The 27,370-nt window shown below is 39.2% G+C and overlaps 2 protein-coding genes across 8 annotated transcripts in view; one reads left to right on the top strand and one right to left on the bottom strand.

The window, feature by feature from the left end:
* Positions 1 to 27,370, top strand: part of LOC119501292 (septin-9-like) — a 130,891-nt gene that overhangs the window by 32,779 nt on the left and 70,742 nt on the right. For 3 of the 6 annotated variants that reach the window (XM_037791567.1, XM_037791571.1, XM_037791569.1), the window contains one exon: positions 14,280 to 15,020. In XM_037791567.1, coding sequence (XP_037647495.1) covers positions 14,280 to 15,020 — 741 coding nt within the window. The other 3 variants (XM_037791573.1, XM_037791572.1, XM_037791570.1) reach the window with 3 other exon arrangements.
* On the bottom strand, positions 19,961 to 25,750 carry LOC119501301. 2 transcript variants are annotated; one of them, XM_037791596.1, is made up of 2 exons: positions 25,702 to 25,750; positions 19,961 to 21,831 (listed from the first exon to the last, which is right to left on the bottom strand). In XM_037791596.1, exon 2 carries the CDS (start codon positions 21,828 to 21,830, stop codon positions 21,003 to 21,005), a length of 828 nt encoding a protein of 275 aa, XP_037647524.1. In that variant the 5' UTR covers position 21,831; positions 25,702 to 25,750; the 3' UTR covers positions 19,961 to 21,002. The 2 variants fall into 2 exon arrangements, with proteins under 2 accessions (XP_037647524.1, XP_037647525.1); XM_037791597.1 differs by lacking the exon at positions 25,702 to 25,750 and adding an exon at positions 22,350 to 23,390.

Raw genomic sequence — 27,370 nt, forward strand, 5'->3', positions numbered from 1 at the left:
CCCCCTTTTTCCTCTCTCAGCAGCTCGTCCGTCCTCAGCCCCCTCTCCCCTCGGCCTGGATGCGAGGAGGGAGGGGGGGTTGACAGGCCAACACTTCTCCCCCCAACCTGTCCTGTCTATCCGACTATCTGTCTCCTGTCTCTCACAAACACATAGCCATTAGGAACGCATCCGCACTTGTCCGGAGCTGCTCCTCTGTCAACACCAGTTTGCTTGTGGTATGTATTGTGAATCTCTCTCCCCTCTGTCCTTATAGGTCTTTAAACCGCCGGCTTACACAGTGCAACCGAGCAGAAAGATAAGTGGCGTTCAGAAAGGAGAGTCATCAGGGGCGAAAAAAGTGTCTCGAAGTCACGCTTTTAGACAGCCCTCCCTCACTCATGTGTAACACCGACATAATGGACCACTGTTGTGATTGTCAGCGGTGTGTGTTGCCCCTGGTTGGGCTGAGTGGGTGGTAATACCTTTGTGTCACCACCATGGACCGTGATGTATATGGGCCACAGCGTGGCACAGTGTGAGCCAACATGTCGATAAGAATCAGGGCTGGAAAGTAAATTAATTTAAAGAGGACCTATTGTGCTTTTTCCCCCTTTCCTTTAGTGTGTTAGATAGTTGTTTTTGTGCATGTAAAAAGTCTGCAAAGTTACAAAACCCAAAGTCCACGGCAAAGGGAGTCAAGCCTGGTTTATGCTCACCAAAAACGACGTCATCACGGCTTTCGCGTGGCACGCGAAGGATCCGCAAGTTGTCACGGTGCTCTGTCGTGCACCTCTGAATTTTTCTAATTATGCGCCGACTGCATGCGCACGCTGCGCTTTTCATTTCAACATGGACGTCTTCAAGGGAAGACGGGCCGAGCTGGTTCGACCTGTACAGACATCTCTACAACTGTTCATTGAGAGACCACAGGGACAGTCACATGACCACAGGGACAGTCACATGATGTTAAATACTTGGAAAGAAACAGGCAACACACTGGAGAAAGAAGAGGCTTTCTGCTGCAGGCTGTGAAAGAATCTGAGAGATCGTTTTGTAAAAGCAAAAAAAAAAGGTCTCATGGAAAGAGTGGCGACCCGAGGGGAAGCACCGAGAGACGGAAAGATATTTAGACTTGGAGTTAAGTGACTAATAATTACAGTACACAAATGAGATGTTTGGTGGTATGTACGTTGCAGTTTACAACTGTTCCCAGACAGCCTACTTTCCTCTCCCGTACGACTCGTTGACTTCTTGCTTATCCACAGAATATTTTGTTTGTACGCCTCCTGGCGTTTCGGAGCATATTGCAACATGCAACACGTCTCTGTGCACGCTCGTAGTGCGAGCGCCATCTACGAAGGCCCGCGCCACGGCGTCTCACCCAGGTATAAACAAAGCTTTACTCTCCCCCACAGAAACACTGCTCCTGAACTGCCTGAAACAGCTCGCTTGAAGTCCCGCCTTTGCTTCCGTTTACATTTGCATAATACCTGCCTATAGTGGCTAGTTTGGCACGCCCTCAAACAAAGTTAGTTAAAGCGGAGCTGGAGCGGAGTCCGAAGGGTTTGGTCCGGTTGACTGATCACAGTCGCGATGAGAAGAATAAAGCGTTTTTTGAACATTAAAGCTGCGCATGTAAACATGTTCTAATAGAAACCCAAAATACAAGCATGCACCTGAAAATGAGCGTAATAGGTCCTCTTTAAAGTTCTTGCGTGCTTTTTATTTTAACACATTTTAAAATCAAAAAACTTCACTTTCACAAGATTAGACATTATAAAATATTTAATTAAATCACTTTTGAAAAAGCGATAATCACAGGGTATTTTTCAGTCGAGAGGAGCTCCAGTCATTGTTGCTCAAATAAGGCTGTAAAAAGCATTGATATAAATAAACTCACTCATATGAACATGGTTACTATAATGATGCCACATTGGCCTTTTCACTGTGTCCATATTCTAATCACGTAAACATCACTCAGAGACGTCCTCCCAAAAAACTGTTTGTACTTTTTAGTCAACTAGCTGTTATGACAGCTCATCTTAAATTAAGATTATGTAACTTTGGGAAGAAGAAATAACAGTTTTCCTCTCACGAATGAGACATTAAATTCAGAAGCAATAAAACACTCAGTGGTTTTTATTACAGCCTTACTTGGTCTGGTATGACTAGTAGCTTATGGCGGCTAATGTTAGCAAACTTTGGACTGATGTTGCTGTTTATAGTGGAAATGACTGAGTCAGTAATGACTCTGTTTATTTGAAATGAATAGTGGAAGTGTATAAGGGTTTAGAACATTATGGTCGAAGTATATGATGTACATCCTCATGCTCTATTATGTCTCATAAGTTGTTGCAGTAGTTTTTGGGTTGATATCATTTGTTACACAGATTTGCTGCTGAATTTAACCATTTTTTCCCACTGGAGAATTTATAAAAATGATCAATAATCCCTCAAAAATACCACATTAAGACACCAAGACCTTGAGGAACGCTATAGAAAAAGCCATGCTGTGATTTTGGATCAAAAACTTTTGACATTTTGGAGATTTCTGCAAGAATTGCATTTTTCGGTGATAGGATGGCGAGCACTTCTGTTTGTGTAAACGGCTCAGAAACCCCCTTATTGTCAATGTAGCTAGGAAAGCCATCCATCCTCTGAATGCTCTAGGTCTGTAGTTTGTGGCTGTAAAGTTCCATGAGGCTGTGATTATCCTAGAGGTCACCACAGGTCATTTTATACAGTGAGGTCAAGTTTTTTAAAAAAAAATGGTCTCACTACAATGAAATGTCTCCTATGGGGACTAACATCATCACACATGAATACAGTTGGGCTCATTGGAGCCACAAGAGTCTCAGCTTTACAGTGAGACCCAATTTATGTAATTCAAGACTGTTTAGGGACCCCAGTATGCAGAAATATTCAAACACACCATTTTAGAATAGGCGGAAATAACACATTTATACTGCATGCAAAAAACTCTATGTGATTATCATAAAGTGGGCATGTCTGTAAAGGGGAGACTCGTGGGTACCCATAGAATCCATTTACATTCACATATCTAGAGGTCAGAGGTCAAGGGACCCCTTTGGAAATGGCCATGCCAGTTTTTCCTCACCAAAATTGAGCGTAAATCTGGAGCCTTATTTAGCCTCCTTCCCGAGAAGCTACCATGACATGGTTGATACCGATGGAAACCTCAGGTTTTCAAGTTTCATATGATATACTGCATATATAAGTGCATGGTGTGAATATTTGCTCATGAATCTTTCACACTATAGAGCTGTTCACAGATCATCTGATTACATCTCGATGAGTTATTTGAGTGCGTGCTTTAGAGCTCTTAACAAGCACCACAGGAAACACTGATGACGCTCATTTGTGCGAGCCACTGTAATCTATTAATTTGTGAATGAACGTCGGATGTTTTTTCATGTGACTATTTGCCATGTCAGTGTGATTCACTCTGTCAGGCTCTTTATCTGATGACGTCAGTGAGAGGCGGAGAGAGACAGAGGACAGGATTTTTCTTTGCCTGTGAGGCTGATGACCTCAGCTGTGACTTCAACCTCACAGACTGACACAGATCATTGACCGGGCCACTGGCCTTTTTCCGCTCAGCAGAACGAACACACAATCATACTGTGTCACTACAGCTAAAAGAGCTCTATTGTCTTGTGTTTCCCTCCCAAATTAAATATTAAACATTAAGTCAAGCAACGGTATACCCGAGCACCGCCACTGCTACTCGTCTCTTTTCTTTCATTTGGTTTCCTCTCTTTCTCTCTGTATCCCTCGGCTGCATGTTAAGGGCATTCACTGGTCCAGTGAGAGGAAATTCCACAGGAGTAGATTTCTGTGGTTGGTGAAAATGTCGGGGTAGGCAGCGGAGGAGTAGATCTGAGCACAGCCGGGCCTCTCTTCACAGATCTGCATGGCACTCACCAACCCAGCACGACGACACGTTTTGACAGTCAATGATAGGATCAAGTTCAACATGTAATCACCAGGTTAAGGACGTAAGGTGTTGAGTAAAATATAAAGTATTCAAGATTACAGATAGAACACCTTCATTATCCCAGTTTAGTGCTGCTTGTGTTTCATATTTGTGCTTTTTAATCATCATTTACAAAAAAGACCACATGAAACATTTTAAAAACGTGTTATTCCAGTTTGCAACCAGGTTGCCGCCACACATGCACTTTAATCATATACTTAACAATCTCTTCTAAATTAGGGCACCCACTTTGTTTTAGGACAGAAGTCCTTCATGGTGACGGTGAGTAATCTGACGAGGGATCATGGAAGGATCTAAAAGGCCATTTAAAATGAAAACTGTTATTATAAGCCAACTGCCACTTAGCTGTGGTTTTGGATTTTATTCAGGAACTCTGTTAAGTAAGTTGGTGCTCTGTGTAACCCATAATACTCTGAAACTGTGCTATTAAGGAGCTTTGGTATAAATATTTTCTTTTTGCCAAAGAGCGGGAGGTACGGGGGTTAATGTGCTGTTGATCTTCAACCATTAAAGTTTGAGGTCAGTCTTGTGACAAAACGCCACGAGGAGCCTCGTAGATGGAGCTTGTGAGTTCGAGGGAGGAAGTGTCTCCTGACGGAGGCTGATGATAGGAGTCTCCGTCCTTATCGGCGTTATCAGGACGCTCTACGCTCGCCAGCTAGGACAGGTTTCCTGCTAATGACGCCAACAGCATCGGAGCTGCTGGGAAGCACCGAGGGTCACTCTGAGGTGGAGCGAACACAGCAGGTCTTTGTTAGGCTTTAAAGCTACTCCTTGCTGTTTTTCCTCCCCGTTGGACACGTGGAGTGAAACCTGCACCGATGCCAACCCCCCGGGCAAGACCCCAGACTTATCAACAGGCTCCGTGCTATACGGCTAAAAATAAATAGCCTGTGATGACAGATTTTCTTTTGTACGTAGAGTGTTTTTTTTCTGCAGGGAATTGACAACTGTAATAGACACCTCCAGGAAAAAGAGTTGGACTTTAAGACTATATTTAAAAGCCAAATGCTCTTATTCCAGCGGTTCAAAGCATATTTTGACATGCAGAGCCTTTTTAGGCTGCTGTGGTTAACTGCACGACCTTCGTTCAGAGAGCGTATGAGCGTGACGGACTTCACTTGTGAGTGCTCAACATGTTAAACCGGCCTTATTGCAAACATTTCTTACTTCAATCCTAGTCCTGCAGGTTGCGTCTGAAATTCCATACTAACATGCTATTTAGTACGCTAACACAGTATGTGAGATATTTTAGTACGTCCGAAACCTTTAGTTTATTTCCTGTCAGTCTACTGCATCAACAAACATTGCAACAGGAAATACAAAAGTGCCCAATCATGGATGTCAAGTTTGAAATGGTCTATAGAGGAAAAATGTGAAATTTAGCGAAAATCTTAAGCGTAATATACCAGAATATGAATTATTTGTTGTCAGGCTGTTAATGCAAGTTTGTTTCAATGCCACTACTTTCTTTAACTCATTAAAGCGACTTGCGAATTTTAGGTTGTAGCGGGCTCAGTTTTAAAGCTAGAGTGAAGATACTTATGAAATAGTATATATTCTATATATACACTACTATTATATATTCACTATTAACAATACTTATGAAACTAGAAAACCTAAGGAATCCATCGGTGCCAACCATGTCATACCAGCTTGCCGCAAAGGAGGTTAAATAACGCTCCAAACTTTGAATTTTGGGGCGGAAAAACTGTCATGGCCATTTTCAAAGGGGTCCCTTGACCTCTGACCTCCAGATATATTAATGTAAATGGGTTCTATGGGTACCCACGAGTCTCCCCTTTACAGACATGCCCACTTTATGATCATCACATGCAGTTTGGGGCAAGTCATAGTCAAGTCAGCACACTGACACACTGACAGCTGTTGTTGCCTGTTGGGCTGCAGTTTGCCATGTTATGATTTGAGCATATTGTTTTATGCTAAATGCAGTACCTGTGAGGGTTTCTGGACAATATCTGTCATTGTTTTGTGTTGTTAATTGATTTCCAATAATAAATATATGCATGCAAGTGCATAAATCAGCATATTTGTCCAGTCCCATGTTGATAAGAGGATTAAAAACTTGACAAATCTCCCTTTAAGGTACATTTTGAACAGATACAAAATGTGCGATTAATTTGGGATTAATCATGATTAACTATTTAAATCGATTCACAGCCCTAATTTGTTGTTACTTGTGAGAGTAGTCAGTTAGTTTAGTTAGCAGTTGGACATAATTCCTGCTTTTACTGTAGCGATCCTCAGTTTCCTTCCACAACTGAAGACAAAAGGGCAGCACTACATCTCGTTGACTCGTCCAGCTCATCTACTGTCACGCTCAGAGAGGCGTAGAGAATGTCCATGTGGTGCTCATCCACTACATGCTACACTGGAGAACAGAGTAGCATCATCATGTGATTTTCTTTTTTTTTCTTTGGCAGTTTAATCATGTTTCATAGCGTGTTAGTTGAAAAACATCATGCTTGGCTGCAGTGTCTTCCTTATTTGGCCGTTCAGTCCGCTAGCAAGTTTACAGTATAATGCTGAGAATGAAAGTTCAAGATTAATGGGGTTTCAATTCCAGGTTAAATGAGCAGTTGGGAGAGCTAACAGAGAGAGAGAGGACTAATGTTGACATTTGGTTCACATTGGTGGTCATTAGTATTATCTCAGCGCGGTTGGAAGGGCTGTGATCAGTGCTATCGCCTCAGAGAAGCAGCAGCAGCTGGAAACATCAAATGGTTTTATTCTAGATGTCACACACACACACACACACACACACACACACACATGACCCTCAATGATCCCATTCCTGACTGACTTTACTGTCTCTCAGAGGCTCCAGTAGGTTCAGTTTCAGTAGTTCAAGAGGCTAAATAACGCTCCAAGTTGGGCTAAATTTTGGCGAGGAACAACTGGCATGGCCATTTTCAAAGGGGTCCCTTGACCTCTGACCTCAAGATATGTAAATGTAAATGGGTTCTATGGGTACCCACGAGTCTCCCCTTTACAGACATGCCCACTTTATGATAATCACATGCTGTAAAGAGACTCTTGTGGATCCAATGAGCCCAACTGTATTCATGTGTGATGATGTTAGTCCCCATAGGAGACATTTCATTGTAGTGAGACCATTTTTTTTAAACTTGACGTCACTGTATAAAATGACCTGTGGTGACCTCTAGGATAATCACAGCCTCATGGAACTTTACAGCCACAAACTAGAGACCTAGAGCATTCAGAGGATGGATGGCTTTCCTAGCAAGATTGACAATAAACGGGTTTCTAAGCAGTTTACACATCAGAAGTGCTCGCCATCCAATCGCCAAAACTACAATTCTTGCAGAAATCTCCAAATGTCAAAAGTTTTTGATCCCAAATCACAGCATGGCTTTTTCTATGGTGTTCCTCAAAGTCTTGGTGTCTTAATGTGGTATTTTGGAGGGATTATTTATCATTTTTATCAATTCTCAAGTGGTAAAAAATGGTTAAATTTAGCACCAAATCTGTGTAACAAATGGTATCAAACCAAAAATTGCTGCAACAATTTATTCTACATAATTGAGCATGGGGATGACCATCATATACTTCTATCATTATGTTCTAAATCCATTTTACAATTCATTTTAAATGATTAATTTGACACACAGTACTGAGCTGCATCTCAAATTAATCTTCAAGTTCCCAGCTTTCAGATGATGTACACCACTTCTATGTGACATCTACTGTTGACCTGCTATCTCCCCCTAAAGACCCCCTGAATCCCCCTAAAAAGAGACAATAACGGCTCTATTGTGGGTCTCAGAGGGTTAATGTGTGACCTCCCCATCTACCTTCATTAACACAGATCCCAAGATGCAGAGCGGTATATGACGTTAACAGCGGCGGCAGAGAGTTTGGCTCCAAGCGGGGCCGACCAGGCTGTGTTTGCTTTACTCTACAGCTGTGTTTAAACACACACATACAGTACATAGAGAGAGAGAGAGAGAGATGGAAACATAACTGACAGGGCCTCTGTCTCCACTGTGTCTGTGAGGACTTCACTGTGTTGGACTCTTCTGTCACCACAGAGCCGGCACACACACACACACCACACAGTTAGCAGGCAAAGAGGTCATTATATCAGAAGCACAGTCAAACACAGTCTTAAGTGGTCTGTGGCACTTTGAATACGCTTTTGCATATTATATGGCCTCAAGCTTTTGGCCTTAAAAGCCGAGCATCACACTTCATGAACAGCGAAGGCCGGATGGAGGAACAGTAAATTAGCTGCTCCGTTTGTGGTTCATTTCCTGTCCTAATCCGTGCAGCTTTGACCACTGCATCCAATGGATTTTACATCTAACTTCATTGTGACTTGTGTGTCGTTCTTGTGCTTTTTTTAAAAATTCTATTTAAAGAAGAACAGAGCGCACAGACAACCCCTTTTTCCAAGAAGAACTCAAAGCCAGTTTTCTCAAATGAAATTACATTATTCCATGTGAGCAACACAAAGAGCTTAGTGTCAGACGGATAAAACGATCTGTGGCGGTGGAGATGCACACTATACAATCAGAGTTTGAATCTAAGTCACAACGTTGTTTTGTTGTTGTCTTTGCCTGTCTCTATTTTTTTCCCGTCATTCTCAGTGGTGTCATAAAGAAGTGCCAAAATTGCCACATATAGTTAACACACAGGAATTTATTTTTATGGTATTCTGTACTCCAGAGGACTCACTGAGGCAAATCAACAACAAACATTTGAGGACACATCACACCAGGTGCTGTACAAAGAGCGAAGGCAATGAATGTGACTGATTATGCTGTTAAAGTGAATGTGTGTGGGATACAGTGTGGCTGCAGATATAGAAGGATTTATTGTGAGCGACTTACAGTGTGCTCATTCAAGATTGGTTGACCTGTAATTCAGACGTCATTGTTAAACCAGTGTTTCACGTTTGCACCCACTGGATATACTGTGAACCATCAGCTGCCTGCTTCTCTCAGCAGACCCTCTGATATCAGACACAAAAACCTGCTGAAACACATCAAGGATGTGAAAACAGTGAGTTTTCCAGGAAGAGGGTGCTTGGCCCGTCAGTCCTGAAGCAGGCCAGACGCCTGCGCGGGCTCGGCTGTTTATCTGGGATGGAGGTTGTGTTGCTCCGGAGCTCGTAGCTGCTCTGGTGTCGACCTCACATCTGACATGGAGCTCACCGTGGCCAGAGAAAAAGCATTTATAAGACAACAATAACAAGTAAAACAAAAGGCTGGTGATGGAATATTATTATATATTAGATCATTATATTTATATTTGCACCTTAAACTTGCAGTAGGCAGAATATTTTCGGCATTATTGGGCAAAAATTCCATAATAACCGTTTACTGTGAACTATAACCATATACAAAGCCAAATAGTATAAAAACACAAGCTATAGGCTTTTTTGTTGTATTTTTTATATATATATATTTTTTTTTATTATTTCAATTTATTGTATTATTATTATTATTGTTATTATTATTATTATTATTATTATTATTATTATTGTTTCAATTGATTGTATTATTATTATTATTATTATTATTTAATTTTATTATTATTTAATTTTATTATTATTATTATTATTGTTATTATTATTATTATTATTATTATTATTATTATTATTATTGTTATTATTATTGTTTTCATTTTCTTTATTAGTAATACTAGTGAGTAATTAGAAGCCTGATCCACACTCCAGTCCATTTGGTGGCGGTAATGCACCATAAAGTTGTTTGCCAACCGCTATAAAAGTCCAACGAAGAACAAAAAGAGGAAGAAGGCCTGTGGCCACGCGATCAATTAGAGACATCTGTACAGTATTTAAAAACATGTAGGAGTTGGTGGAATACGGAGCCGGAGCCTAAGGGAAGAGATGGTCATTAACTATCTGAGAATAGGACATACAGGATTTAACCAAACACTCTATAGAATAGGCAAGCACCCAACTGGACTATGTAAACACTGCAATAAACCATAAATGGTCAAGCATGTTCTTATAGAGTGCAACAGGTATGACGAAGAAAGAAGGGAATTAATATCAGGACTAAATGATGGGAATATTACAATGGGGAATCTACTAGAAAACGTACACAATCTTCTAACTAATAATTATTTTTATTTTATTTTATTTTATTTTATTTTATTTTATTTTATTTTATTTTATTTATTTGCCATCACAGCAATCTCAGAAGCGGCTGAAAGAAACAGCCAGTGGATTTGGCTCAAGCGGAATGATCCGGGCAGGGCTCCAAATACATCAGCATAACCCACTGGAGAACCCCCACCTGTCAGCCTTACAGCCGTCTGCCATTCCCAGCAGCAAGGTGAATTTCGGGACAGTTGAGCACAGTACACAAGCTGAGGATTGATCACCCTGCAGCTGGCCGCCTTTGTGGAGGGTGTATAGTGTTAAAAGGCCGAAACATCTGATGATACAAGGGTACACTACTGATGATGCGTCCTGTGCCCAATTGTCCTGAAATGTCACAACCCAGGCAACCCTCCCACAAACTCTGAGAACCCCCACCTGTCAATTGTCAACCACTCCAAACAACAAGGTGAATTTCGTGGAAGTGCTCACCACCTATTGGCACGAGGGACAGATTTTAACACCACATCCTGTGTTTTTTTTTGTTTGTATTATTTTATTATTTTAATTTTATTTAATTTTATTTAATTTTATTTAATTTTATTTAATTTTATTTAATTTGATTTAATTTTATTTAATTTTATTTCCTGCCAATCTACTGATCCACACTCCATACCAGTAGGTGGCGGTAATGCACCTCTAAGTTGGTTTGCCAACCGCCATTAAACACCAACGAAGAAGAAGAAGATTTAGACCGCTCGTGAGATCGTTAGTTGTCATTAGTGATGGGAATTACGGCTCTTTTTAGGGAGCCAGATCATTTGGCTCAGCTCACCAAGAACAGCCGGCTCTTTCGGCTCCCAAACGGCTCTTTGTTTTACCACTTCTGCCTTTTATAATTCAGCCAAATTTAGCGCTGTTTTGATTTTTGATTAGTGTGTGTGCACATATATCACCTAAATTATTAAATATAATTATACTAAACCTTATAATTTCCTGAATACCATAATTTTACATGCTGCTTCGTTTCCGAATGTCACTCATCTTGTCTGCTATTTGCGCACCGCACTCCTCTCTCTCTCTTTCTCTCCTCCTCTCCCTCCTGCTCTGTACCTGTAGACCACTCCCTGCTTGATGGTATGATCCTTGTCTGTCATCACCTTATTGATTGCACGGACGTCATTAACACAACATTCAGTCACAGTCAGTGCATGAAGTGCCCGTGGCGCGGAGATCGTTCTACCATTCTGCCTTGAATTAATTTAAAAATATGTACAACATCTGAATTAAAATTAAAGGCTAGATAGAAGAAAATTGCAATGAAAATATGAAAAAATACAAAAAAAATATGTATAATATCTGAATTAAAATGAAAGCTAGGTAGAAGAAAATTACAATAAAAATACAAAAATACTATAAAATAATATGTACAATATCTGAATTAAAAGGAAAGCTAGATAGAAGAAAATTGTAATGAAAATATGAAAAAATACTATAAAAATATGTACAATATCTGAATTAAAATGAAAGCTAGGTAGAAGAAAATTACAATAAAAATACAAAAATGCTATAAAATAATATGTACAATATCTGAATTAAAATGAAAGCTGTATAGAAGAAAATTGCAATGAAAATATGAATACATACTATAAAAATATGTACAATATCTGAATTAAAATGAAAGCTAGATAGAAGAAAATTGTAATGAAAATATGAATACATACTAAAAAAAAAAAATATGTACAATATTTGAATTTAAATGAAAGCTAGATAGAAAAAAAATTGTAATGAAAATATGAAAAAAATACTATAAAAATATGTATAATATCTTTTAATTTAATGAATTAAAGCAAAAAAAAAAAAAAAAAACGGCTCTCGGACGGGAGCCGGCTCTTATCGTTCACTTAAAAGAGCCGGCTCTTTGAACCGGCTCGTTCGTAACCAACACATTATTAGTTGTCATGTCAACAGGTGTGCAGATTGTCCGGTACGTAGTTAGTAAAGATATTCCGTCTAATTTCATAAAACCTTCGCCAGAGGATTAAAAAGACACTTTATTTTCGTTTGTTAGTAGTTGTGTTTTAACCCGACATTATTATCTAACCTTCCTCGGTGTGAATAGAGGAATAATCTTCTTGTAAGTGAGTGAGTTAGAGATTATAAACGTCATGCTATCGAGATATGTGAAGCGGGTCAAATCCGGTAAGATTAGCATTAGCATGTTTTAGCTCCAGCTGTGTGTTAAATGATGGCGACTACATTAGTCTCTGACTCTCCACCTTCCAGGCCTTGGTACGATGGAGCATTAGGAAAAAATAATAATCTGAGATTTGGAGAATAAAGTCGTAATTTAATGAGAATAAAGTCATAATATTATGAGAATAAAGTCGTAATATTATGAGAATAAATTCGTTATTTAATGAGAGTAAAAGTCGTAATATTATGAGAATAAAGTCATTATATTTGGAGAATAAAGTCGTAATTTAATGAGAGTAAAAGTCGTAGTATTATGAGAATAAAGTCATTACATTTGGAGAATAAAGTCGTAATTTAATGAGAGTAAAAGTCGTAATATTATGAGAATAAAGTCATTACATTTGGAGAATAAAGTCGTAATTTAATGAGAGTAAAAGTCGTAGTATTATGAGAATAAAGTCATAATATTTGGAGAATAAAGTCGTAATTTAATGAGAATAAAGTCATAATATTTGGAGAATAAAATCGTAATTTAATGAGAATAAAGTCATAATATTTGGAGAATGAAGTCGTAATTTAATGAGAATAAAGTCGTAATATTATGAGAATAAAGTCATAATATTTGGAGAATAAAGTCGTAATTTAATGAGAGTAAAAGTCGTAGTATTATGAGAATAAAGTCATAATATTATGAGAATAAAGTCATAATATTATGAGAATAAAGTCGTAATATTATGAGAATAAAGTCGTAATATTATGAGAATAAAGTCATAACCTTACGAGAAAAAAAGTTGTAATATTACGAGAATAAAGTCATAACTTTACAAGAAAAAAAGTTTACAATTTATTAATTAATGAATTTAAAAATGGTATTTTGACATACATTTAGCCTTTAAAAATATTGCGAGGAGGACGCAATATTTTTACCATTTTACCATATTTAAATTCAATATTATGGTGCTGCTGCCCGGAAAAATATATTGCTTGGATGAATCGATGATAAACCACCAACAATTGTGGGGTGGCATAAACGGATATTTGATCTAATACCAATTGAATATCTAACATACAGATTTAAATGTAAAACAGGTGATTTCTTTAAGACTTGGAAACCTTTCTTTAAATATGCTGGTAGAAACCCTACAAATATTGTACTAAAAGGGTCTGATAGATTTGCAATATTGAAAATTCGCAAAGTGACATTTTTGGGTCGTAAGGCAAGATATTTATTTACTGACTAATTTATTTAGTTTTGTATTCGTATTTTTCTTAAAATGTTTTGATGTTGCATCACTGTCAATTTATTTTATATATTTATTTGATTGTGTACAATCATCTCTTTGATTATTTGATGTGCTCTGTGTACCATTTGTTAGGGATCTAAGTTTGATGTTTAGTTCTTGTGGCCAGTGTGTGTTGGTGTATCTTTGGTTTTGTCTGTGTTTGTGTTTAAAAACATAATAAAAATATTGTTGAGAAAATATTGTGGTGCTGCGGAGACGTCCTGGCCTACACATCATATTCTACAGACATAGGAAAACATCTTTGTTTGGTACAGATCACCACAAAAATCACACCATAATCATTTTAATATGTTCTTCAATGAAATCGATAATAATGATGTAAAAATGATCATTCCCTCTAATATCCTAAATCATATTGCAATTGCAGTATAAGTCAAAATAATCGCAATTAGATATTTCTTTTCAAAACCGTGCAGCCCTAGTTCAATGCCAATGACTGAAAAAGCTTCTGCTGCTTTGTTTCACCAAAGATCATTATCACGGCCCTCATGTTCTCTGATTTGTTGATGTTTTTGTTTTGTTTTGCATAATAATCATAAGATGCTTTATTAGTGAATACAGTAAAGTATAATACAGATGCTGTTGCTGCAACTCAAAGCCAGCACCATCACTATGTGCAGAGAGATCCTTCTGTTTCTTGTCTAACCACAAATGTTCTGTTTTCCAGCGCTGAAACGGTCGTTTGAGGTAGAGGAGACAGATTCAACCACACACCCTTCGCCTCTGTCTCGTCGGAACACCAACCCCCTCCGCTCATCCACCTCCACCACATCCAGCCAGCGGAGCTACGACCTGAGCTCCCGCAACTCTGACTACTCCTCTTCCAGATCCGAGTCCTCCAATCCACGCTCCCCAAAGACCGGCATAAGTCGCATTGAGCTATCAGGGGGTCGTAACCCTGACGCAGCCTCATCCCGCCGCACAGAAATGTCCATTGAGGTCTCCTCTAAGCAGATTGACAACTCACCCAGTGCTGGCATCGCCCGCTTTGGTCTCAAGCGACCTGAGGTCAGTCTGAGCAATCGGAGTACTCTCCTGGACAGCTCCTCCAACTCCACCACCAGCTCCACAATCAGGCGGGAGCTCAGCATAACACGGCCCCACGAGCCCCCAGCTCCTCCCAAGAGGATGGATGCCCAGCTGACCTCAACCCCAATCTCAAGAATCCCTGAGTCTCCTCAGAGAAGACCAGAGCTCCCGTCCATCAGCCCAATCGAGGGGCCCTTCAAGAGGCCAGAGATTCCTGTCTTCAGACGGCCGGACGGTTTGGTGCCAAGCAGTGCAGTGGAGAACAACAACAGCCACCCGCCTCCTGCACCCAGTGCTCCCCTGCCTTCCCTTGCAGAGCCAAGGGTGGAGAGGGTGCAGTCACCTGTCACAGAGCCACCCACAGCCCGACCAACAGACAGTGAGTACCTGCTGAGTTCAGCATGTTTTCTAAACTAACTCTTGTGTGTGAGATAATTTGCCAAGGGTAAGCTATGTTTGTCCAAGTGAACTGCTCCAGGAGGCATTTTACCTATACCACCCATACATTAAAGGGACTGTTTGTGACTTCTTAAATGTGTAAATCATTGCGGGTCGGTGTCCAATGCGCGCTCGCATGTGGCTACGCTGTTCAGACTCACACGCACACTACACTAGAGGATATCTAGTGAATGTACAGTGGACGTTTGTGCAGAAAAAACTGCTGCAGCTCCTCCAGACCAACAGAGGTTTTCTGTGTCTTGTGAAGTGACGGGGCTCCGCAGCAAGAAACATTATCGTCTCTGACCGGGTACCGGTGTCTCCCTCCGGCCGCGGTCGGGAGGCTGAAGCAGGAAAAGCCAACACTAGGATCAGCATTGATTCATGGAGTGACCTCCGTCTGGTCAGCTAACATTACTGCCAAGCACCTGATATATAGAGTGATATTGTGGTTTTAGCTGACGTGTGTCACCTCACTGTGTTGAGCGATGCTCGTTCATGTCTATTTAGAGCGAGCACAAGCGCGAGCCCGACGCTGACTTTCGTTGACTTAACGGCTACAGGTGTCGCTGTTAACAAGCATTTGTGATTCTTACAAACAGTCCCTTTAAGTGACACATCACTGCCCTCATTTTGGTTGTAACTGGTTTCAGCATGGCCTATCTTTCTAAATCCAATGACTTGCAACAGTTTGGCAGCAACTGCACTGTGATGAAATCATCTCTTCCCTTTTCTGTTTACGACTGTTTCATTTTAACCTCATCTTGCAACAACCACACTCAACACTGTTGAATTTGATTTTGTAAACGGAGATCTGCAATTCAGTATAACACACATTTAAACCTTTGCTGACTTTATTTTGTATTTATTTAGGATTTCTGGACTTTTTTGTTCCACCTAGGAAAACTTGTGAAGTAACAATACCAACCATAAAGAGCACACGAGACCTTGTGAGCTTGTCAGTCTAGACTAACTGTGAATGTAGGTCAGGGAGGGTTATGATGAGAATCCCAGAGCTGCTCCCAGGACAGAACTCCCTACAGGCAAGCAAATGAATAGCCCAGATCACTTGAACTTGAATCAGCCACTGGATAAATTCACTGTAAAGTCAGATTACCTGAGATAGACACTTGCAATGTACAGTTTTTGTGTGCATGTTGAAGATGCAGTAGATGCATGTACTCGCTTCTAAAGGGGAGGTTTAGTTTAATTGATGTAATTTAATCTGTTAGTATTAAGGTGACACAGCAAGTTTGGTAGTTACTGATCGATTAGACCTTTTGTGTGTGTTTTTATGCATTTTGTCTGTTCAGTGTTTGCTGCACTTTTGTAACATAAGAAGTTATACCTCACTGCTATACTTTTACAATTTTTTTTACATGGTGTAAATGAATGCAAAGTCTATCCAAAATCTAAACAATGCAGATGTGGCAGGGTTGGTCCATCCTGCACGTTTGAGTCAAGACATCCTTAGATTACCTCTGACTTAACTGCCATGGCAAGAAAGTGAATCCTAATAATTTTGGTCATCCCCTGACCTTTATTATAACACCTATCTTAGCTCTGTGATGGACAGTGAGGTGTCTTGAAAACTAAAAGCTGGATTTCCATGAAATATGCTGTGGATATTCATCACCCTCAGTAGATGAAACCTAATATTTACTGTAAGGTTACCCCATGACCTTTCTTTTACCGCCACCCTCAGGACAAACTCTGTATTTTTAGCTGAATTACTGGCATAGTTTTATGAATCCCTTAAATTGTCAGTATGTTTATCTCATCTGTTTGGTAGGATGTAATGAATTGCAGCCTCTAAGGGCCATTAGCAGCCCTCTAAGCTTTTAGTCTTGTTTCATTTTTGGTTCAGTAGAACTGCATGTGCAAGGCTGGGAGTTATGGAGCATCGGTTATGGTACAGTTTCAGCGACATGCTTTATCTTTTCATTGTGCTAGTTCACAAGCAGGCCTCAATAGAGGTTGATCTTGAAACTGGTTCTTGTTATGGTGGGAAAATGTTTATTTGTGCTGTTTTGTATTCGGTGGCTTCTAAATCTCCACTTTTCCTGCAGGTTGTTTGTGCTGTGTCCTATTAGAATGGCTCGTCTTTATACTGGTGTGTGTTTGTGTGTAGTACTGTTATCTGGAGACAGCTGTGCTCATGGGTTGCTCTCACTGGTTGAGTAGTATCCAGGCGTAGGCGGCTGGGAGGTGATACATTCCAAATCTGGAGGTCATAAAACATTCAACGTAAAAATAGAAAGCCTCCGATTTTTTGTGCTGTGTGTTGCCCGTCTGTGTCTCTTTCTATCCACTGCACTCCCTTTGCAGACAGCAAGGGATTTAATTTTAGTTTCTGCCTTTTTGCTGAGGAAATTTATTTCCTATAGTTTCGCAGTCTTGGTGAATCATTCAGCAAATATGCATGCTCACTATCTGAAATGTGGCCTTGTGTCAGTAGAAGGGAAAATAAGCAAGGAAAAGTGAGAGGATTAAGTCTCAACTTCTGCCACATTTGGCTCAGATTACCACCTTCCTGCTCAGCCGTGCATGTGGAGGGAGGGAGGGTGTTGCTGCTAGAAAGAAGCTTGGGATGAAACCAGGAGCAGATAAGGAGGTGGAGAGAGAGAGAGAAGGTTGAGTGGGCAGAAGAGAAGAGGAAGAAAAATGGTGAAAGACATAAAGTGAGCAAGAAAGAGAGTGTGATTTCCTGTAAAGCCAGTCTGCAGAGAGAAAACAAAATAAGAGAAGCCCACTTTATCCTCCACTCATTTGGGAGTAAAACTAAACTGACAGACCACACCGCTTTGCCCAAAACTACAATTTACTTTCCATTTCCTCAACAAGTACACACAGCACGGATTCAGGCAAAAAGTAATTTTATTTTACATAAATATTTAGTATTCTTTTAGAAGCGAAAACTGAGAATGTTTTCAGTTTATGTCTCTGTTGTTTACTTTTGCTGCTTGTATCAGGACTGTATCCGGTGGGACGCTGGCGGTGTGTTTTTGTGTGTCCCATTTGGCCCATTAGACCGTTGTTTGAGGGCTCGTGAGATATTTAATTTGGATCTCTACCTGGCTCTGGGCTCCTGGTGTGTTTGTGTGTCTGTGCTTATGTGCATACAAGTATTCAATGTATACATTCATCCTCACACAGATGACGAGGTTAAGAATGTCTCCCCCGGAGGAGACTGACTGATGGACACTCTGAGAAGAGATAAGCTTGTTGTTTTTTTTGTGGCGGCCGTTGTAAAGTACAAGGTGCTGTAAGGACATGCTGTGTTTTGGCTGATTTGTCGGCTATAATGATGAGCAGCTGTATCCAGTCTTGTTGTGCTTCGACAGGATGTGATCCCGTGTTTACAGACAGACGCACACACACACATTCATTGTGCACACTGCTCATCTTAGTTTCCTGTCCCATGCCTTGACTTTGGTTTATTTTGTCTTGGCTGCTGGGATACATACGCATGCTCATGGGGGATCTCTTGTTGGGTCTCTAAATTATCTAGACCTGCTCTATATGAAAAGCATCTTGAGATAACTTCTGTTATGATTTGACGCTATATAAAAATAAATTGAATTAAGTACATTATACATTATACATTGTGCTAAATCTGCTGTTTACATCGCGAGCATCGAGACCTTAGAGCAAGTTATTGCTGTTTTAACTTTCCAAAGATGTGCTTCTCGGTTCATATTTAATGTTTTCACTGCTACCTGTAGCCAACACAGCAACGCAGCCCGTAGTGTTTTGCTTTAAGTCTATGTCGGACATGTCAACATGGTAATAAACAGGCTCAAGTGATTAAATCTACTCTGTAAGCCTCAACACAATGTTTTTAACAGCTTAATATCTGATTTAATCCAACTTAAGCTTTAAGCACAAATGCACACAAATAGTCTCTGGTTCCAGCTTTTGCTGATTTTATGTGTTGATGTATATAATTTCAAAATAAACATTTTTTAAGTTTTGGACTGTTGGTCAGACAAAACAAGTTTGAAGATGTCACCAAGGGATTTTATTTTATTATTTCTATTTATTGTTTTTTACATTTCCCATATTAAACAATTCAGTTTATTAATCAAAAACATAATAGATACATTAATAATGAAAACAGTGGTTAGTTGCATCCCTAAGTCTCGTTTTTGTAACTGTCATTTACACATTCTAACAGAGTTGAATCAAGGTTGGAACTGGAGTAGGCATAACCAAATTAATACAAATTAAATGCAAATTAACAGATGTGTCCCAGAATGCTCTTAGAGTAAACTGGAAGTGAGAGAGTGAACAACACAAATGTCGAGTTTCCATTCAGTGTTGGATAAGTAAATTCATCAACGGAAAAACAACTTATGTTTTCTGCAGACTACCATTCTTCCTCACATCGGCCTGGATATCAAACAACACATGTAGGGGAAGTGGTATGAATAGATTTTGTCAACAAACAGCAGCGCCTGTTTGTCATTAACAATTGGCTCTGGACTCCATCACCCTTGAGAGGAACCTTTGATTATTATTTTCTTAAAGCTTAGTTGGCAACAGTTTTTTAATAATGACTCATTATCTGATGATCTGTTGGGTCTTGTGCTGGCCTGCTGCTATCCTAGTTTCACCACATTAAGACAGTATTCATCTCTTTCACACAAACATAAAGGCCTTTTGATAGGCCTTCCTGGGACTTGGCTAGAAACAAGGACTTGTGCATGTCACAAGGGATGGAAATGGTCTCGCTGATGAATCATTAATCTGTGTGTGGGTGGATGTTTTTCACTAGACATACACACTGTTAAAGACACAGACACTCACCTGTCTTCATGATTTTGCACAGCTAACTTATGTTCATCCAGTTTCCTTGAACTTAAAATAAAAACAAGGGTGTGACTGACAAATTATAGTTTAATAAACACAATTTTCAACACTACAGAAACAATACAAAACCATAAATGAAATACACCACTTTTTTTTTAAGCTAGTACATTATCGGTGACAGTTTTCCTTAACAGACCACAGACACTTTCACTTATCTGTTTCATTTATCAATCAGTGCAATTCACATTGTCTTCATCTCTATCGGACACAGGATGAATCAGCAGATTATACATACAGTACATTCTGGAGCATGGCATTGTTGCAAGAATGAAGCCTGCAGCTTCATCTCCACGCCACAGCAGTGCATTATAATATACAATAAGCCATTTTGCTCAGTTCCAGTATTTAATACTAATAACAGCAGAAGACGCTTCTTTATTACAAAACTACCATTTTGTAAATAGAGCTGGAAAGCTCAAAATGCCCATATTTATAGTGAACACGACCCCTTAGACCTCCAGTCTTGGTATAATTAGACGTAAAACTGTCATCTTGTTTTTGTAATAATTAAAAAAATATATATATATGTATATATATAAAGTTATTTACAACAGATGTTTCAAACGGTGACATGAAGCTCAAAGTCTGCAGGTTTTCAGTCCAAGCAAACACTACACCATCTTAATTAACTGATAAACTCTTCTCCTCTTGGTGAGGAAGACGTGCTGATCACTGAGTCGTACGTAATGTAATCGGTGTGTGCCCGACCACCGTGTAACACTGGTAACACCGAGTACCGCGGCAAGCCGAGTCTGAATAAAGTTGAATGACCCTGAAGACTTTCAGCCCTTCAGGACACAGATGGGTGATTTGGCCTTTCATCACAAGCATTGCATACTGAGTCTGTATCGCAATCTTAACAGAACAATATTTACAAAATAAGCTAATATAATACACAATAACATATGGATGTGAAACAAAGCATACAACACAACAAAACAACAGAGCAACCCCTGGCCTCAGGAGCACCGAGGTGTTGTAACTGCCTGATTTTCTGTTCCCAAGTTTACTTAGAAGTCCTGCTGGCTTCGTGGTCCTCATCGTTCTGCCATCACACCTTGGTTTTGTCAGAATTTAGAAGAATATAAATAAAGATTACAAAAAGGAGTAAAATAATCAAAGCATTATTATCCCAAATATTTTGATTGCCGTGTTTTTGCCAGGTGACACCGTGTGGTAAGGTGTACTTTTTCTGAATCACAATAAACAAGAGCAGTCCAAGGCCAGCACGGTCACCCCATGTGTTTCTGATGAGGAACTCATCAGCGTTACTTCCATAGTGGTTTCTGAGTCGCAACAGTTGCTGTTGGTTTTGTCCCACAGAAAACTCTCTGATCTGTCTCAGGAGGTTAGTAGTGATCCTGTAGGTCTGATCTGGATCATATTCCCCCTGATGTGCAATATGCTGTGTGATATAAACTTGGTCTATCCTCTGCAAAGCTCTCCCTCCTATGTTCTCCTCCCTGGCACGAATTATGATCCTGTCACTGTTTGTTCCTGCATACTCCCTTGGGGGTCGGACAACATAAGGAGGAAGTTGCATGGACGTTTCTTGATTGAGACTGCCAACAGTGTAGTACCGGTATCCACTTCCCCGATGCAGTGGGTCCAACAGCTCTTCAAAGTTGCTATAATAATGTGAGCCATAAGCTCTACTGTTTGGGTCAAAGGCCAGCCTTATGACATCGTGCTCGTCGATCTCAACTGTGTTGGCAAACCAGTAGAGCAGCAAAAGACTGTGTTTAGGCACAGATTGGCCGAAGTTGATTTGCTTCAAATCGTCGATTGAATCAAGCTTTTTCTGTACAGCCGACACAGAGTTCAGGAAAAAGAACAGAGCTACACAGCAACTGGTGACTCTTCCTGACATCTTCATCATCCTGTATAGATAATTAAAAAGTTATTTCTCCTATAATTCTTCTGCACTGTACACTCTCAATCTATACTTATATTTGTAACAAGAGATGCATCTAATGATTATGTCATGATTGTTTATACAGGTGGCCATATGAACAATGAAACAGGTTTGTTGTTGTTGTTGTTCCTGCTGCTCATACTGAGCTGTAAGAGTCAGGCCAGTATTGGGAAGGAATCCACAGTCCTCATTCTGTGCAAAAATGTATTTTTAAGTTTATCTGAAGTTGATATGAGCCTTCAGAGTTAATGAGTTAATCAAATCAAGTGAGTATCTTCCAAAGTTACAGTCTTTTTAGTACAAAATCTCCTCTTCCTGTTTCAATAGACAGCGTTTCCTTGTTGAGTTGTGGTGGAGGGATAATAAGACAGAGAGGGGAGTTCACTCACAAAGAAGACTTGTTAAATGCTTCACCAATCATGTGGAATAATGCCACGGTAAATACTAAAAACAAAACTATTGTGAGAAAATAATAAAGCTCACCTGCATTAGTCTGCTGCCGTCGGGTATCTGATCTTTGTGTTTGTGTGAGAGCATGCGCAGCTCTTTCTAGCCTTCCGTTTCCGTGTAAATGAAAAAAACAAAACAAGCGCTGCTCAGGAAGTTTTGTAACGCAGCTGTTTGAGTGAAACTTCCTTCTGTATAAACAAAAAAGAGAGAGTAGTACTCCCTTTCAGTGATGTGTAGGAGTTCATCAGTCACGTGCCTCTAGAAATGCAAAAAGCTTAGATTATTTTTTTATAGTTTGTAGAAGAATGATTCTGTAAAGAGAGGAGTCATTCTGTGAGTCTTCTGAGAATTTTATCAGCAGGTTTATATTTGGAAACTAGCCTGTTCTGATCCAAGTTTGACAGTCAGTGTGTCCTTTGGACTGCAGGTTGAGAAACTAGGAGACTTATAATAGTGCCTGGCTTATTATTAGCCAGTATTCACTTATAACAGATCAATTTCAAATCCCAGTACATACATGTTTTACAAGCTGCTTTTTTATCTCTGTTTTGCTACTTTTCTTTATTCAAATTTTCATTGTAGCGTTGTTGTAATTTACATTGAAGGTCACTGTTCAGTATACACTCTCATCTTATATTTACCATGACTGTCTTCTGAAACAGTAAAGTGTCCTTCCCTGGTAAATATCTGTGTCACAACTTTGATCACCAAATTTGAGGGAACGTTTCCTGAAAGTGGAGTCAAATATTGGTAGGTATACTGTAGTCAAGTTTCTTTTTTTTTTTTGCTCTCTTTAACGACGATGTCGGCCAAAAATGGGATGAATTTGGCATAACCTGCAACAAAACATCCCCAGCTGGATTCGAACCAATCATGTGGTGGTTTTAGACCACGAGGCCACCGGGACCTTTTGTTTTGTTGTTAATAAGCGGTGAGTAACGTAATCGACGAAGTTAACACAGTGGTTCGTCCTTTCTGGGCTACTGTAGAACATGTGGGCCTGCACCTTGAAGAGGACCCACTCCTTATGTAGATATGTAGGGCTCATTCTAAACTAACGAAAACACAACAATTCTTATTTCCAGGTGTTTATACACTAAAGGAAACATAGTTATTAATATTATATTCCATTTCTGCCAATAGATCCCTCTAAATGTTACACACTGTTCCTTTTAAAAGCCTTCAAATTCTAAAACTAATAATACTTACTGATAATATACTGTAGGTGTAAAAATGTGCTATTATAATCATCTTTTTAAAATATATTTTTTATGAAGATATTGTCCCTTTTTGAAGTTGTGTCACAGATTTGTCAACTCTGCTAGAGTTTTCTACAAAAACTTAAAAATTTAATCAGGCATAAAAAGGGTTAACTATATCCTAAGGACCCCTGTCTCTCTTCCTGGTTTAAAAAAAAGGCAGCTCAAGCACTCGTAAGCTTTCCATTTTTTTCTATAAATTCATTATATAATAGCTATCAGGTGTGTCTCAACCATAACAGGTCAACTCTGTTGCCCTTCTAAATCAAAACTAAATCAGAATTATGATTCTAAAAAGGTGTATTTTATTTGCATTAAGAGAACTCTTAGCAACTTTGACAAAATAAAATAAACAAATGAACAAATAAACAAAAACATTCAACATTCCCTTCATGTTTTATATTACACTATGACTTTTTGTGTGCCTGATGAAGTTGATATACATCAAGTCCTCAGCTGCAAAAAAATCTATTTAAGGTTCAAAGGTTTAATAGCAAGACTTTGATCTTTTAAAATATATTTACCCAGCAATATTGAGGAAAAAAAAAAAAAAAGAATAAGGTTTTATCCCAATTCTCAAAAATGAGTGATTTGCACTCTTCCCACTTTGTACTGCAATGGCTGTACAGCAATTTCCCTCGGGATAAGTTTTATCATCTCTAATACAAAGAATAAATAGTAGAGTACAATAAAATGAAACAACATATGGCAATACAGCAGCAACAACGACAGAACCACCCTTTGACGTTGTTCTGAGGTACTGAGGTGTTGTTCTGCTGGATTTTGTGGTCCTTGAAATCCACTGCAACATGACCTTGGTTAAGAGAATGTCTAGGAACATTGCTCTCTCTCTCCGAAGCATCATCATCCAAATGATTTTGTCTGTTTCGTTGGTTAGAAGAGTAGTTTTTCTGGATCACAATAAACAACAGCAGTCCAAGGCAAGCAAGGTCACGCCATGTGTTTCTGATGTGCCTTAACTGTAAATCATCAGCGTTACTTCCATAGAGGTTTCTGAGATACCTTAGTTGCTGTTGGTTTTGTCCCACAGAAAACTCTCTGATCTCTCTCAGGAGGTTAGTATTGATCCTGTAGGTCTGATCTGGATCATATTCCCCCTGACGTCCAATATGCTGTGTGATATAAACTTGGTCTATCCTCTGCAAATCTCGCCATCCTGTGTTCTGCCCCCTGATACGAATTATGATCCTGTCACTGTTTGTTCCCACATACATCCTTCGGGGACGGACAACATAAAGAGGAAGTGGCATGGACGTTTCTTGATAGAGATTGCCAATAGTGTAGTACCGGTATTCATTTCCCCATGGCAGTGGGTCCAACAGCTCCTCAGAGTTGTGATACTGATGGGAGCCATAATCTCCACTGTTTGGGTCAAAGGTCAGCCATATGATGTTATTACCGTCGATGTCAACTGCGTTGGCAAACCAGTGGAGCAGCAATAGACTGTGTTTGGGCACAGATTGGCCAAAGTTGATTTTCTTCAAAGCATTGATCGAACGGAGCCTTTGTACAGCCGACACAGAGTTCAGCACAAAGAGCAGAGCTACACAGCAACTGGTGACTCTTCCTGACATCTTCATCATCCTGTATAGATAATTAAAAAGTTATTTCAACCATTATTCATCCATACTGTACATTCTCAATCCATACTTATATTTGTAACAAGAAATGCATCTAATGATTATGTCATGATTTGATTATACAGGTGGCCATATGAACAATGAAACAGGTTTTGTTTGTTGTTGTTGTTCCTGCTGTTAATACTAAGCAGTAAGAGTTTATTAGCCAATATTAGGAAGGAATCCACAGTCCTCATTCTGTGTAAAAATGTATTTGAAGGTTATCTGAAGTTGATATGAGCCTTCAGCAGCCTGAGTTAATCAAATCAAGTGAGTATCTTCCAAAGTTACAATCTTTTAGTACAAAATCCCCTCTTTATGTTTCAATAGACAGCGTTTCCTTGTTGAGTTGCGGTGGAGGGATAATAAGACAGAGAGGAGAGATCACTCACAAAGAAGACTTGTTAAATGCTTCACCAATCATGTGGAATAATGCCACGGTAAATACTAAAAACAAAACTATTGTGAGAAAATAATAAAGCTCACCTGCATTAGTCTGCTGCCGTCGGGTATCTGATCTTTGTGTTTGTGTGAGAGCATGCGCAACTCTTTTAGTCTTCCGTTTCCGTGTAAATGAAACAACCAAAACAAGCGCTGCTCAGGAAGTTTTGTAACGCAGCTGTTTGAGTGAAACTTCCTTCTGTATTAAAAAAAAAAGAGAGTAGTACTCCCTTTAAGTGATATGTAGGAGTTCATCAGTCACGTGCCTCTAGAAATGCAAAAAGCTGATTTATTTTTATTTACAGTTTTTAAAGGAATGATTCTGTAAAGTCAGTCAGTGTGTCCTTTGGACTGCAGGTTGAGAAACTAGGAGATTTATAATAGTGCCTGGCTTATTATTAGCCAGTAGTCACTTATCACAGATCAATTTCAAGTACAGTACATGCATGTTTTACAAGCTTCTTTTTTATCTGTTTTGCTACTTTTCTTTATTCAAATTTCCATTGTAGCATTGTTGTAATTTACATTGAAGGTCACTGTTCAGTATACACTCTCATCTTATATTTACCATGACTGTCTTCTTAAATAATAAAGTATTCTTCCCCGGTAAATATCTGTCTCACAACTTTGATCACCAAATTTGAGGGAACGTTTCCTGAAAGTGGAGTCAAATATTGGTAGATATATTGTAGTCAGGTTTTTTTTTTTTGCTCTCTTTAACGACGATGTCAGCCAAAAATGGGATGAATTTGGCATAACCTGCAACAAAATATCCCCAGCTGGATTCAAACCAATCATGTGGTGGTTTTAGACCACGAGGCCACCGGGACCTTTTGTTTTGTTGTTAATAAGCGGTGAGTAACGTAATCGACGAAGTTAACACAGTGGTTCGTCCGTTCTGGGCTACTGTAGAACATGTGGGCCTGCACCTTGAAGAGGACCCACTCTTTATGTAGATATGTAGGGCTCATTCTAAGCTAACAAAAACACAACAATTCTTATTTCCAGGTGTTTATACACTAAAGGAAACATAGTTATTAATATTATATTCCATTTCTGCCAATAGATCCCTCTAAATGTTACACACTGTTCCTTTTAAAAGCCTTCAAAGTCTAAAACTAATAATACTTACTGATAATATACTGTAGGTGTAAAAATGTGCTATTATAATCATCTTTTTAAAATATATTTTTTATGAAGATATTGTCTCTTTTTGAAGTTGTGTCACAGATTTGTCAACTCTGCTAGATTTCTACAAAAACTTAAAAATTTAATCAGGCATAAAAAGGGTTAACTATATCCTAAGGACCCCTGTCTCTCTTCCTGGTTTAAAAAAAAGGCAGCTCAAGCACACGTAAGCTTTCCATTTTTTTCTATAAATTCATTATATAATAGCTATCAGGTGTGTCTCAACCATAACAGGTCAACTCTGTTGCCCTTCTAAATCAAAACTAAATCAGAATTATGATTCTAAAAAGGTGTATTTTATTTGCATTAAGAGAACTCTTAGCAACTTTGACAAAATAAAATAAACAAATGAACAAATAAACAAAAACATTCAACATTCCCTTCATGTTTTATATTACACTATGACTTTTTGTGTGCCTGATGAAGTTGATATACATCAAGTCCTCAGCTGCAAAAAGTGCTATTCAAGGTTCAAAGATTTAATAGCAAGACTTTGATCTTTTAAAATATATTTACCCAGCAATAT

The sequence above is a fragment of the Sebastes umbrosus genome, chromosome 14 (genome assembly GCF_015220745.1).
Source record: "Sebastes umbrosus isolate fSebUmb1 chromosome 14, fSebUmb1.pri, whole genome shotgun sequence".
Taxonomy (NCBI): Eukaryota; Metazoa; Chordata; class Actinopteri; order Perciformes; family Sebastidae; genus Sebastes; species Sebastes umbrosus.